The sequence below is a fragment of the Syzygium oleosum genome, unplaced genomic scaffold, assembly GCF_021117445.2.
Source record: "Syzygium oleosum isolate NSW1041296 unplaced genomic scaffold, Sole_v2.1 Sole_v2.14, whole genome shotgun sequence".
Lineage (NCBI taxonomy): Eukaryota > Viridiplantae > Streptophyta > Magnoliopsida > Myrtales > Myrtaceae > Syzygium > Syzygium oleosum.
The window spans coordinates 2,396,954-2,412,211 of NW_026607498.1; the positions used below are offsets into that span (position 1 = coordinate 2,396,954).

A 15,258-nucleotide genomic window follows, 5' to 3' on the forward strand; every position below is an offset into this window, starting at 1 on the left:
TGCAGATTATGAACCACTTGCTTATGATGATGCGGCCAAAGAAGAAAAGTGGAGGAAAGCCATGAACGAAGAAATTGAAGCCATCGAGAAAAATCAAACATGGGAGCTTGCTAATCTTCCGAAGGACAAGAAATCAATTGGTGTTAAATGGGTGTACAAGGCCAAGAAGAATGAGAAATGTGAAGTAACAAGGTACAAAGCTAGATTAGTCGCGAAGGGGTACAAGCAAAAAGCCGGAATCGACTATGATGAAGTTTTTGCCCCTGTCATCCGCATGGAAACGATTAGATTGATTATTTCCATTGCTGCTCAAAATAATTGGCGGATTTATCAAATGGATGTCAAATCAACATTCTTGAATGGCATCCTTGAAGAAGAAATTTATATTGAACAACCCGAGGGGTTTGTTGTGAAAGGTTATGAAGACAAAGTGCTGAGGTTGAAGAAAGCTCTATATGGGCTTAAACAAGCACCGAGAGCATGGAATTCCAGAATTAATGCATATTTCAAGGCGAATGGATTCTCTCAATGTCCATACGAGCATGCACTCTATTTGAAGCAAGAAAAAGGTAATATTCTACTCGCTTGTTTATATGTTGATGATCTTGTTTTTATAGGAAATAATTCAGCGATGATTGATGCTTTTAAGGCATCGATGGTGAAAGAATTTGAGATGACCGATAATGGTCTCATGAATTATTTCCTTGGTATCGAAGTGAAGCAAAGTGCCGATGGGATTTTTATTTCTCAAAAAGGATATGCAGAAAATATCCTTGAAAAATTCAACATGAAGAACTGTATGCCGGTCAATACACCAATGGAGTGCGGAACCAAGCTTTCGAAGTTTGATGATGGTGCCGATGTTGATTCGACATATTATAGAAGCTTGATTGGGAGTTTGAGATACTTGACATGCACGAGACCGAATATTATGTATAGTGTTGGAATTGTGAGTCGATATATGGAGAAGCCGAAATCATCTCATCTTAAAGCTGCAAAGAGAATACTTCGGTACATCAAAGGTACTATTTCTCATGGCTTACACTATTATTGCTCTGAATCTTTCAAACTTAGAGCTTATTCGGATAGTGATTATGGTGGAGATATCGACGATCGAAAAAGCACCACCGATTTTCACTTACACTATTATGAGGAATTATACACAAATCTTACCACAAGATTTCCGCTTGAACACTAATTCTTCTCGGATGTAATTCAAGAACAAGAACCAAACGTGGATGTCACACCATTATCATCTGCTCGCAAGTAAACCTCAGCTTTAGTGACAAAACAAGGCGTGAAGATCCACTCTGCATTCGTCTCTTCATCAACAATATCCACAGCACATGAAGCACTCGCATCAGGGCGCTTCAAGTCTCTATGCTGGAGAGTCCCACCAACAAAGGACATACATATATTGCCAAAATAGAACTTGCAGAAGCCGACTCCAACACGGAAACGTTAATCCCATTCAAGAATCCAAATTTGGTCAATGGTCAACACTCTCCCTTTTGATTTTCCTTGGACCGACTTCAATTAGGATATAATAAACTTGAATTTCCTTTTCTTACTTTTCTGACCCAAATTCGGACTTCTCCGAGTCAGCAACAATCCAAGTCCAAATATGGACTTTCTTAATTGAGACACGGTTGATTATTCGAAAACATATAAGCCGCACTTCATATAATTTTATTTCGTGTCGCATTTCGTTCACGAGCTCAAACTCGAGATATATTTTAACAGAATCAAATACGTACACGATTTGCTGACCGACTCTGGGGACAGTAGCTTGTAGCCATTCTTTCACACACCCTCTTCATGAATGAATTTGTAACTAGGATCTACATCATCATCCAAAGAAGTGGATATGCATCCACCAAAATTCACCAAAAGTTACTAGGTAGATAATTTCTTCCTTCTAGTTATTGGCATGTTATGGGGTGAAGAATATTAGAGATAAAATCAAAAGATCCGTGACTAATCCCAAGAACAGATTAAGCTTATGTGTTGTAATTTTAAAGTTCCCATGATCAAGCAATTTCCAACAAATAAAACCACAATTCGCGCTTGGCGGAGGGCCTGCACTATATTGTGCACATTCGTCAGTATTAGTTCTAATTAGCAGGTCAGATATGTTCACTCGAAACGGACCCAAGATTGTTAGAAGCAGCTCAGAGGCACTATGTCGACGAACTGAATGACTTGATCAGAAGCAATCCACTCACTCATCCTAGAGGAGACGGCTCTCCAAGGAGCCAGGTACCCACTATCGCACGTTGGCTGTGTCGCAAGCCATATGAACGTCGAAGGTTGGCGGAGAAGCGAGCAATGATCGTGACATGGGCGATGCCAAAGCTGTGATAACACCATTATATTCAGGTCTTAGATCGTGATCAACGATCCTCGCCCTTCTTGTTGTGATAGGATCTCACAGGATCCATATCCATGATCTCTCCATTAAGATCCTCCACCTCTGCGAAATGTTGTTTCGATCTCACATGGCCTTGTGTGCTTTCGCTTTCCACTTCTTGAGCTCTTTTTCACTAGCTTGTGGTCTAATGTCGCTTACCTTCCAATCAGGTTTCATACATCTTGCTCAAGCAAGTATTAGCCGCATAGTTATGGTGGAGGGAACGAAGAGAAAAACAAAAGAGACACTACATGAAAAACGCGTGAGGTAATCGTTGACTTTTCTATAAATGTATTAGGTGATCTACATTATAATAAAGTCAAAAAATACAAAGAAGTTCAAATTTTCACTAAAAGTCAAAAAAAATTCCCCTCCCTTAAATAACATTGAGGTGATCAACGACTTTTTTTAATTATTTGGGTAGATACAATTGTTTCAACATCGAATGATGATGAATTATTTTCACAGATAATAATGAAATTAGGTTACCGTCAATTACATTTTTATTAAATAGACGAGCTAACCTCATTAATCATGTACCATAGATTCAAAATCATATTAAAGGATCTAACTTTTGTGACATTTGACGGTGTAAATAATCAAATATGTACCATGCACCTAATTCACATAGAAAGTTTCGTTCCTTGACTATGAGCACTCGGTTTTCTACATTTCTTTTTTTTTTTTTGGTTTTCTACATTAAAGAAGTCAAAAGGTTTTTTTTTGTAATTATAGTATCCGCAAAAATTTTTTTGATCTGTCCTACTTTAACTCTCAATTCACTTTCAGACTTTTGTCATACCTCTTCGCAGAGCGTGGGAATCTAAACCCACATTTGAAACTAAACGTCCCAGCCCCTAGCCCCCTTGAGAATGTGAGCAATCGAACTATCCACCTCCCCATTTTCAAGTAAGAAGAGTAGCCATTGGAGCAAACCCCAGTGGTTAGTATCCGCAAATTAAGCCCAACATCCTTATGTTATAGATGGAATTTTTTTTTCTTTTTGTGGAATTGTAAAAGTTATCATGGAAGGACTTTTTATTGAATAATTAATTCCGTTGCATCACTCAATAGATTACACCAACAACGCGGGCTAGGAATTAGCTGTTATAAAAGTCCGACTCACATGAATATTCCTTTGTTTTGCATGATTAATTTTCTACTGCAACTATTTACTGTTGTAGTTGCAGATAATCGGAATACCGAGCTTTGTCACTGTTTGCGGGTGCTGTCTTCTCTGTTGCCTTCTTGGAAAATAGTCGCATTTTACTTGCTATTGGAGGTTCATAGCGGAGACTTTGAAGTAAGTGGAAACCTTGGCCACTTTCTCATTCAAAATTGCTCCTTCTTGCAAATTTCCATTCGTGGTTTATGCTTATGCCTCCTATATGGTTCGGAATCTGTAGGTGTGGAGTTCATTATCTGATGCAGCTGTATCCCGAAGTTTCGGAAACTATGGCAAGCCGAAAAAAGCAGAACCTGGTTCTTGATGCTGCCAAATGAGAACACGGTAAAAATATAATAGTTATTTGAAATACATTTCTTTTTTTGTTTATTATCTATTTCATATTACTTTGAACCGGAACGGTTTTGATAAGGTCAGATCGAAAAGGTTGACAGGATTATCACTGGATAATAATAATAATTATTATTATTATTTTTTGTGATTACAACATCTTATTTTGCCGTTTTAGATGTGTCAATGATCAAGCTATTGTAAACATTCCATAACGAAATTATGAAAGTAAGCACCATCTAGTTCCGTGTAAGAGCGCGGGTTTTTCACTACTAATATATGCAGAGCCAATGGATATAGAGGCTTGTGAGCTAATCATAACACGAGTAATTTTGTAATAATTCCAGTCATTTTTGTTCTTTAGGAAGTAACATTGCCGAGTTGGCAAAGAGTTTTGCTTTTGTGTTCTTTCCCCCAACTTTTGAAGTTTATTTTCCCTCACCTGTGGATTAATCCACAATTGGTTACAACACATATAATTAGACGGGGAAAAGAACACTAATTGTGCAATAACTTTCACACGATCCTCACTTTGGTGTCCATAACTTCTCAAGTGATCGCTTAAGTATTATAACTTTAAAAAAAAAAACATTCTAAATGACGAAGCATAGAAGAATTATTGGAGGATAGGTGATTAATTGGTTATATTACTCTCTCTCCACACAAACATTGAAGGTGAAAAAAAAAAAACAACAGTTTGAAGGGAAAAAATTAAGGCTTGGAAGACAAGCGAGAAATATTATAACAGGGAAAAGGTGAATGATTTATTGTGTTTTGAAAGGTAAATGTTGTATTTTGTTCAACCACCTACAAAATCAGTAATTGTTATTCTACTTGATGTGGTTGTGGGGACCGATTCAAAAAATTGCCGAGACGATTGTGGGCCGCTTCTCTTGATCATGCCCTCAATTGCAAATTTCAAAATCAACGTCTCATTGACGTGCAATTTTATTTTTTGCAAGTCATGCAAGACAATTAATATTAAATAATACCACAATTGATTTTCAAGAAATAGAAATTGTCAAGCGAACGTTTTTTCAAAAGTTATCACATTTAAGTGATTATTTAAAGTTATAGCATTATTAGTGTCTTTTTAACCTAGTAACATGCATATGATGGTAACGGAGGAGGGGAACAAAGATGTGACCAAGGGAACAAAAGAGAGAATCTACCAAATGAGAAGTGCCTCCTATACGCCTCATGACTTCCGAGAATGATTCTCGAGCAATTGCCTCAGCTTTACGATATTTTTACTGTCCTCAGTAATTTTTGAAAATCTATTGATTATGATATCCTTTTTTCCATAAAATATTCCGATGCATGGTGAGACTAAGAAGAAGCTGAAAGTGTTTGACGGAAAGTAACTTAGGAATAGATGGAGTCCACCACTAAAGCATAAAGGAGTTTTTCGCCATCCAGGATAAAGAACTTATAAGGTTCGCCAACAAAGAATTAGATAAAGAACCGAATTGAAGGATTCACTCACTTCACTTGCGAAAAAAATTCCATATATTAGCAAATTCAAATCTAAATTCTTACTAAGGAGAATGTGCCACAGATATATATATATATATATAGTGCTAACTAGGAAACATTAAAGTTACGGGAAATTTAAAAAACATTGAGATTGGAAATTAGACGCATTAAAGACATAGGAAATTCAAAACACACGAAAACTTAAAATTCGAACCTCCAGCCTTGCATAGCATCAAGATTTGTGCAATGCATTCGAAGTCCAAAAGTGCAGGGCTTCTTCCTCTTCATTGAACCCGTTGGATCACGCTATGCTCTGATCCTCCTGCATGACTGACTTGAGAGGCAGCTGGCCTATCTTTTGGGTGCTTTTGCAATAAGTCCAAGGTACTCTTCCATATGTCCATATTCATATTGCGGCGTAAAGACGAAGCATGATCCACAATAGCCGAAGGAAGCCCTCCAATAGCTTTGACAATGTCTTTGCACAAGGAATCATACTCAGAGACACCTTCGGGAGCATCCCCTTCAAAAGCATGCTTACGAAAGAGTTGTAGAGCGTGGTCATCACTCATTGGTTCAACCTTGTAATCTTTAACTGTCCCACGATCAAATGCTCCAATATCAAAAGCATTTAAAACATTTCTTTTGTCTGTTGTCACAATGATTCTACTTCCTGGACCAAACCAAGTAAGCTTCCCAGCTAATGCTCTAATCTGTTCATCCTCATCCACATCGTCAAGCACAATAAGAACCTTCACATTACGACATAGACTTGCTATTTCTTCAATCCCTTCACGGGAACATTCAAGTGGTGCAGGCTTTTGTTTTTGAAGGTCGGCAATTAATAGTCGTCGTGAAAACGGGACTCCTTCCAAACTAATATCTTCAAGGAAGCAACTTGCATCAAACAACTTACGCATCTTGTTAAAGACAACCTTTGCAAGTGTAGTTTTTCCGACACCCGGTGCACCCCATATTCCGACGACGCGTACCTCTTCCCCTCGTACTTCGACCGCTTGTCCCTCACTGTAGGCAACACCAAGCTTTCTCATCATCCCTTGAACATGACGATCGATTCCAACTAGTTTGTCGGTCACAACTTGGTCATCCCTCTTCAACAGTTGCGCCACATGTGCAACAACTCTTTTTACGAGCTCGCCCTCGTGCCTGCAAAACGTCAAGTGACGAAGCACGAGGATGACGAGAAAGTCACCGAAAATATTTGAAAGTAGACAGAAATGAAAGTGGAGAATGGACCGACAAAAATTAAATCATTATCGATATGATTACATGCATATTTATTAAAGAAGGTTTGGGTTCATTTTCACATCATTTTACACTTTTTTTTTCTCCCATTTATCTAGGAAAGAACAAGGAAACCAGAAGTAAAAGCAATACCCACCCATTTAGGTCCCTCGGGCTAAATCCCCTTAATCGCCCGATCTGTCGAAGAACCTCCCTCCATGTGTCGATGGTATTTGAGTCGACTCTGTCTATATGATGTAGAGCAAAGGGCTTTCCAAAATCCCCAGCCTGGTGCCTTACATCCATGGGACTAACATCATAGAAAATCGGGAAAATAATCTGTCCATTTGTTTTTCTGCACTCCCACATTTGTACCAGCTCATTGAGGCAAAATTCACTGAAAGCATAATTTTTGGAGAGGATGGCTATCGAGATCCTCGACCGCACGAGCGCCTCTCTTAGCTCCAGCCCAATCTCTTTTCCGGGGGTGAGGTCATATCTATCATTGAAGACCCTGATCCCGGCTTCTACCAATTGTGTGTAAAGGTGAACCGTGATTCCGTCGTGAGTATCTAGATGTCTAAAATTCAAGTATACGTCATACTTGAATCCAGATGACAACGATGAGGTTGAAGATGATCCCTGTCAAGTTAAGGAAACTGAATCGCTTCACATGGGAAGCATAAGACTTGGTCTTATGCTTCTAGCCAAACAAAAGAAGAAGAAAAAAACATAGTTTTGTGGTTCTGATGGAGGCGAACCATAAACAGTAAGTGAACTGCTCCTGAGTCTTGCAAATTGCACATTTTGACTTTTTTAAATAATCCAAAATACTCAAAACATTCATAACACTCAAATGTTGATGCATGAATTCACAGTTAATTTAAATATTATTTTAAAATTAAGAAAAAGAAAAAGTAATAAACAGGCTCAACGTACAATATTAATGGGAAAATTGTCCAAAAAGTCCTAAACCTATTGAACTTTTGCTAATTCGGTTATAAACCTTTCAATTTTATCAATTGAGTCATAAACCTTTTCACATTTTACCAATTAAGTTCATCCGGCCAATTTTGGCGGAAATTGTTGATGTGGACATCGGCCGTCCTACGTGGCCTGATCGATGCTGATGTTGACATTTTTAAACAATTTTGAAAATATTTCTGATTTTTTTCATTTTTTCCCCTTTTCTTTTTGCCGATGGCCAGCAAGGGCTAGCTTCGCCAGATTTGGCGAGGCCGACTCTCGCCCAGGCACGGCAACCCTTGCCAGGCGTCACCTTGGCCCAGGCAACGCCGGGCAAGTTGGGCAAGGGCCGGTGAGGGCTAACCTCACTAGGCCGCCATGGCCTGGGCGAGAGTCAACCTCGCTAGATCTGGCAAGGCTAGCCCTCGCCAATATCAATAGTGCTTAGAGTTTGGATAGGATCTCCTATTTTCAAAATTCAGTGGTTCAATCATTCATGTCAAAGAAGATTTGTAAAATTGTAGATAAATTTTAGCATTTGTTGGGTCGAACTGCAAGCAGAGGACCGATTCCACCATATTAATGTAAAAGAAGTATGAAGCAACAATACAAATCCCAAATAGGCAGTGAAAACTAACCGGCTTGCTTCTCATATTTCTTCTAGCAGCAACAGCTGCCGGAGCAAGAGCAACTGCAACAGCTGCAGGAGCCGGAGCATCAACTGCAGGAGCCGAAGCAGATATTGGAAGACGCGGTCCTGGTCTCATCATGCTTACAGCTTTATCAACTGCAGAAGCAAGCATTCCGAGAAGACATAGAAGCGCCATCGACCAAGTCGGAGGCACTGTGAGAGACAGCATCACAACAACCACTGTTATTGCAAACCAAGCCGCATCCCTGCAAGCCATCGTTTGCTCTCGCGCTTTCTCTCACAGGGGCACAGGAGGTCTATAAACATTAGACGACAATATACATTACATTATATACACGACTAATGTCGCCACGAGGTACTGATTCATGAAAACACGGAGTGTCACTACCAATTCTGTCGTTCTAGTCTAAAGAGACGAAATTGAATAGTAATGAACGAGCTTTCTTCGAACTTGCCCTTTCAGTCTTGACTTTTTCACTTTGTGAGACCTCCGCATCTGGACTCTTTTCTACAGCGAAACCTCCAAATTATTTCGTAGGTTGACGCGTTGACGAGCTATTGCCTTCATTTCTTTCTTTTTTGTCCTTGCTTCTCGACACGATACCAATGTACTGGTCCAACAGGGTAACCCCGTAATGCCTGGAAGGCAGCGAATAAGCGCGCGTAGAGGAAGAATCCTAGAAGTGAAGAGGAAAGGCCCCTTTGGACTAGGAGCGGCGAATGGAATGACCGACCATTCACCAGATAATGCCAAGAAGAGAACGACTTGCAGGTCAATGAGAATATAGCTTATATTGATGTGTAAATTCACATGTGAGTGATCTTCAAATTATAGCTTATATTGACGTGTAAATTCACATGTCATTCTTTTCTCTCTTTTTTTTATCTTTTGGGGGTGACTTGATTATATTCGAATTTTTTTTTGCGACAAAGCAAAAGAAAAGACTTATTTAATGATTTAGAAGTGGCAGCAAACAAAAATGAGGGTAATTACCTGATGAAAATGAAAGCTGATGGATTATTTTGATGAAATGTGAAGAGGAAAAAGAAATATTAAATTAAACCAAGTAATTATAACAGCTCTAGAAAAAGAAAAATGAGCAAAAGGGATATGAAAGTGGTAGTAATAAACAAAGATGATGTAATAATTAAATATATATCTCATCATATTCGCAACCAGAAAATGTCTGTCCAGCTTTTATTGATAAAAACCTCACCCCAAAGTCTCGAGAAATCATTACGTTGGGGTTTGAAAACACACAACTGATCACTAGTTGTGTACATAAAAGATAATCCTATGAAAAAATCATAAAATATTGTTAAATATTTTGAAAGCAAATTGTTAGGGTTTGTTCCTCAATCAGCATGTCCCCATCCACTATGTTATTCGTTTTGGCTCCTCAAATTTCCCAGCGGGCCTTTCTTTTAATTAGAGATTATTAATATTTTAAACAATTAGTAGGAAAATAGCATAGAAGGAAATTGGTTCGATAACAAATATTGAAAAGCATCTCCAAATGAAAATTGATAGCCATACTAAAGTAATGTTCAATAACAAATATTTCCTAGCGACGGTGAGGTCCACCTCGCTGGCTAGAGGAAGAAGGAAAAAAAAGAGAAAAGAAAAATATAATTAAAAAATTAAAAAATATTAAAATATTTATTAAAAATTGTCAACGTCAGTGCCGGTCGTGTCACGTCGGCGCTGGCCAGCCAAAATTGATCGGATAGACTGAATTGGCATAAATACAAAAGGTTTAGGATTAATTGGCACAATTGCAATAGATTTATGACTTTTTGGGTAATTCTTCCATTAAAAATGACATTGTGCCATGTGAAAGAAAGTGAGTTGAGATTTCTATGACGAACCGTGTTTGATTGGTGGATCCATATAATAAAGCAAACTCACTTTTGGTTTCAACCTTAAGCAAAATTACCAAGAAAAAAAGAAAAAGAAAGAAATAAAAATATGAAGAAAGAAGTTATGTCTCACTTTGAATATTAAAGCCAAGCTAGATCTTCCGGGGCCCTACTACCCCACTAAAGAAAGAAGTGCACAAGCAAACCTTTGGCCTTCTCCAATTTCCAAGCTTTGACTTCTTAGACCTCGAGAAAACAAACAAAGACAGTGCACGAAAATGTGTTACACGACCAATATTTTAGCATTTTAGCAAAAAAAAAAACCCAATAATTTTTTTTAATAGACGCGTTAGTCGATTCACTTCATAAGTACATTTAAGTAATCGACACGTGTTAGGTAACCAGTGACTTGCTCAATGAGCGCATCGATTCATTCACATCACAATAAAGTTGAAAAAGACTTTCCCATCACAATGAAAACTTAAGAAAACAAGCCGCTTGATATGCAACTTCTAATGTATTGTTATCTTAAATTCAGTATAATTTAAATTATAGCTTACTGCATTAAGTGAAATACTGAATGAAATTACTAATTAAGAGATAAAAGAAGTTATCTCACTTAAAATATATAATTTTTATAGCTTATGTTGCCTTTCTTGCTAATTTCAAATTTGCTTAACATGAATTCACAATGAATTGAATAGCTTAAAATTTTAAAAAAAATCGTAGAATATAGTATGTGTACATGTACGTGTGTGTGTATATATATGTCAATTAACAAAGCTAAAGATATATGTTATTAGTCGCTAAATTATCAATAATTTAATTGTTTAATTTGTTCAAGCGGTTTCATTCAATGCAATAAGGAAACACTATACTGAATAAAAAATTCACAAAATTTAAAAAAGAATCGCAGAAATTTACAAAAATTATAGAATTTTTAAAATATTACAGATTGTGTTTTTGTTACTTCAAGGTTACAATAAAATTAACATCAACGACTTAAAACTGTTTGTTCAAAACATGACTTATTTGTTTCCAACATATTTGGACTTTATGGCTTCTTCCCTCTTGGTATCAAGGTTTGTAATTGTGCACCATAGATGTGTGAGGTTTCTCTCTTGTATGGATTGTTGCAACCCTTCCGAGATGAAACATAAGGTAATTTTTTGCCTCGAGGTGGTTGACGGATTGCCAAGTAAGCACATATGATTCCTCTTACGAGGTGGCGCTCATAATTGACTTGGTTCTCCTAAACCCCACCAAACGCAACATGGTTTCTAGGTTAATTATGAAAATATGTTTTTACTTAAAGAGCCACCACAAGCCTATTCGAGGCAAGTCACAAGCCAAGTAAAACGCGGGAGGTCGTTTGACCTCCACAAATCAGAGATTTTGATCGGGGGACTTGATTACACTTAAATCTATTTAACGCCCAAATTTCGTACCTTTCCTAGATTTAAAAACATTCATTTATCTAATATTATTCATTTAAGATATTCTAGGTTCTTCTATCTACGTGACGATCCATTGTTAATTTGCACAACTATATCAAGAATAAAACAACCTATAAATTTCCAGTAGCCAGTTCTTCTTGAAATGAAGATTGTGGTCAACATAGCGCCATCAAGAACTCAATCTAACGGCACCGTCACGCTAGCAAGATTCATTTTTGCTTCAAATCGCATGGTCGACAATTTATCTCACTATACTTAATTACCCCAAGACTCCACCAATGAGCTTTAAGAAAAATTGTAGTTCAGAAAAATATCAAGGAAACTCTATAACTTGGATCAATAATTTAATAGATTTCTTAGTCCTAAGGTGTCCTAAGAAGACTCTCTCTCTCTCTCTCTCTCTTTCTCTCCTTTTCTCCTCCTCTTTTCTCCACCTTGTTTTCTTCTCCCTCTCTTTCGCTCTACTTCCCTCTCTCTCTCCTTGTTTTTTCCTTCTCTTTTCCCTCTTTTTTCTTCCCTCTATCCCCTCCCGACTTGACTCCCCCTCTATCTCTTTCTCGGTCATTACAGCGAGGGAGCTCTTTGAGTGCCTATGCTTTGTGAAGGGAAGGGAGAGGAGAGTCCCCTTGCATTATGCCGTCGTGAACGGGGACCTCCATGTCTTGAAGGTGCTGCTCTCCGCTTCGCCTGAGTCCGCGTCGAAGAGATGACGACCGCCCGAGAGGAGACGGCGCCTCAGCTCGCCGTGAAGGGCAACTGGTTTGGCGCGGTCGCTGTGTTGGTGGAGCACAGCACAAGAATGAGCGGGTGATCGGTCAGAAGGACAACAAAAGGCAATACCGTCTGGCATCTCGCCGCAGGTTCCCTTCTTTTATCGCACTTTTCTTGGCGCATCATTTTAGCGAGGGTGTTAGATTGGTATCACTAGAATATGCAATATTCTTCCTAGGAATTTGGCATCCCCACAATATGCCAAAATCATTTTCTGTATTATCTAAGTATCTGTAACTCTATGAGAACAAAACAAAGATGGAAAAAAATTGCAGGTGGGTTGACTTCATGCTTCGTTGGCATGCTATGGATTACGAGGTCGTAGATGTGTGCGCCTCGAACGAAGTGGCTTGACGCCTCCAGATGCCTCAGTTCTCTCACAAAGGGGAGCAGGAGACAGAGAGATGAGAGAAATTCACGCACGAACTGGAGACATACACAGAAGAGGACGATCAAACACGCCCGCTTCGCCACTATTCTCGGTGGAGGACGACGATATCCAGGGAGCTAACAGTCATCAATCAGATGGGGAACGAGCAACGAATGCTCCTCAATCATCATCACGTTTGCCATCAAAGAATTTCAAAAGAGAAAGAGAGCCAATGGGCGACACACGCAACGCCCTCCTGGTCGTCGCTGCGCTCATTGCTAGCACCACCTACCAAGCCGTGATTCAACTTCCAAGCTTTATTAAAAAAGTTGAGTCCGAAAAAAGCTTCCATGCATACTACACATCTATGATAGCCGGTCCTCTTGGCAGGGACTCTGCGTACGTCATCTTCGTGAGCAGCAACACATTCGGATTCTTAGTGGCGGTCCAGATGATTGTTTGCCTCACCAGAGATCTCCCCGTCAGGTTGCCGCTGTTACTCTCTGTGACCGCAATGGTTCAAACTTACTATTGCTTCACGTATTACCTGCCATTCACGTTACAGGACAAAGCGTTTGGTCTGAAAAACGTGGAATTGTTGAGCATGCTGCCGGTAACGATGTCAGTTCTTCTTCTGCTGGCGCAAAGGCCGTTGGCGCTAGCTTTAGATTTTTGCTTGGAAAGGCTTTCTTGGTTTAACCTCCTAGGGGATATGTACAGTCTAAGGACCCAATCCGTCGTGGTTAAAATTAGTGATATTGGAGAAATTAACGCACCACCTGGAGCGGAACCCAGAAGAAGAAGAACCAACTCACCCACTTCAAGACTAGTCTCGGAGGAAGATCAATCAGATGAGGAACCAGTTGCAAATTCGAAAATTTTGAACAAAGAAAGAGAGTCGATAGCAGACATACGCAATGCCCTACTAGTCGTCGCCGCGCTCATTGCGAGCGCAACCTACCAAGCCGCGCTTCAGCCTCCAAGCTTTAAAATAAAAGTTGATGATAAATCAACGAAAGGCTTCCTCCATTACTATGCATCTTGGGTGACTAGTCCTCTTGGCAGGGACTTAGTGTACATTGGCTTCATAAGCGGCAACACATTTGGACTCTTGCTGTCGATCCAGATGATCATTTGCCTCACCAGAGATCTACCCGTCAGGCTGCCGCTGTTACTCTCCGTGACTGCACTGGTTCAAACTTACTATTGCTTCACGTATTACCTGCCGTTCACGTTACTGGACAAACCGTTTGGTCTGATAAACGTGGAATTGTTGACCGTGCTGCCAATAACGATGTCAATACTTCTTCTACTGGCGCAGAGGTGGTTGGCGCTAGCTTTAGATTTTTGGTTGGAAAGGCTTTCTTGGTTTAACCTCCCAGGGAATATGTACAGTCTGAGGACCCAATTTGTTAACGATAGAGAAGCTGGAGCCGATCATGGAAGAGGAAGATCAAACTTGCTTGCTTCGAAAAATTTGAGCAAAGAAAAAGAGTCAATGTGCGACATACGCAACGCCCTGCTGGTTGTCGCCGCGCTCATCGCGAGCACGACCTACCAAGCCATGTATCAGCCTCCAAGCTTTATAACAAAAGTCAACAGTAGTTCCACGAAAGTCTTCCTCGCATCCTATGAATCTTGGATGACTGGTCCTATTGGCAGGGACTTAGCGTACATCGCCTTCATGAGTGGCAACACTTTCGGACTCTTGGTGTCGGTCCAGATGATCATTTGCCTCACCAGAGATCTCCCTATTAGGCTGCCGCTGTTACTCTCCGTAACTGCAATGGTTCAAACTTACTATTGCTTCACGTATTTCCTGCCATTCACGATACTGGACAAAGAGTTTGGTCTGAAAAACGTGAAATTGTTGAGCGTACTTCCGGTAACGATATCACTTCTTCTTCTACTTGCACAGAGGTGGTTGGCTCTAGCTTTAGATTCCTGCTTGGAAAGGCTTTCTCGTTTTAACCTCCTTGGGGATATGTACAGTCTTCAGACCCTATCTGCCATTGTTAATGGTAGAGAGATTAGAGAAATTAACACATCAGCTGGAGCCAAACGCGGAAGAAGAAGAACCAATTCACTCACTTCAAGACAAGTATCGGAGGAAGATCAATCAGATTGGGAAACAGCTGCAAATTTGAAAATTTTGAACAAAGAAAAAGAGTCGATAGGTGATACACGCAACACCCTGCTAGCTGTCGCTACACTCATCGCAAACTCAACCTACCAATCCGTGCTTCAGCATCCAAGCTTTAGGATAAAAGTCGATGATTATTCAATGAAAGGCTTCCTTGCATATTATCCATCTTGGGTGACTCATCCTCTTGGCAGAGACGTTGCATACTTTGGCTTCATAAGTGGCAACACATTTGGACTCTTGCTGTCGATCCAGATGATCATTTGTCTCACCAGAGATCTCCCCGTCAGGCTGCCGCTGTTACTCTCTGTGACCGCACTGTTTCAAACTTACTATTGCTTCACTTATTATCTGCCGTACGCGTTACTGGACAAAGCTTTTGGTCTAATAAA

At 39.7% G+C, this 15,258-nt stretch overlaps 3 protein-coding genes across 3 annotated transcripts in view; 1 reads left to right on the forward strand and 2 right to left on the reverse strand.

Moving 5' to 3' along the window:
* Window positions 1-15,258, forward strand: part of LOC115684447 (uncharacterized) — a 39,673-nt gene that overhangs the window by 24,341 nt on the left and 74 nt on the right. The window contains exon 2 of the mRNA XM_056317697.1: window positions 12,629-15,222. Within this exon, the coding sequence (XP_056173672.1) occupies window positions 12,758-15,222 (2,465 nt within the window). The 5' untranslated portion in view covers window positions 12,629-12,757. The remainder of the gene's footprint in view (window positions 1-12,628; window positions 15,223-15,258) is intronic.
* LOC115684451 (putative casein kinase II subunit beta-4) overlaps window positions 1-15,258 on the reverse strand; it is a 100,551-nt gene that overhangs the window by 10,528 nt on the left and 74,765 nt on the right. The gene's annotated exons all lie outside the window — the stretch shown is intronic.
* LOC115666691 (TMV resistance protein N-like) lies at window positions 5,502-8,763 on the reverse strand. Its single transcript, XM_056317969.1, has 4 exons — window positions 8,252-8,763; window positions 6,805-7,289; window positions 5,667-6,569; window positions 5,502-5,581 (listed from the first exon to the last, which is right to left on the reverse strand). Exons 1-3 carry the CDS (start codon window positions 8,519-8,521, stop codon window positions 5,687-5,689), a joined length of 1,638 nt encoding a protein of 545 aa, XP_056173944.1. The 5' UTR covers window positions 8,522-8,763; the 3' UTR covers window positions 5,502-5,581; window positions 5,667-5,686.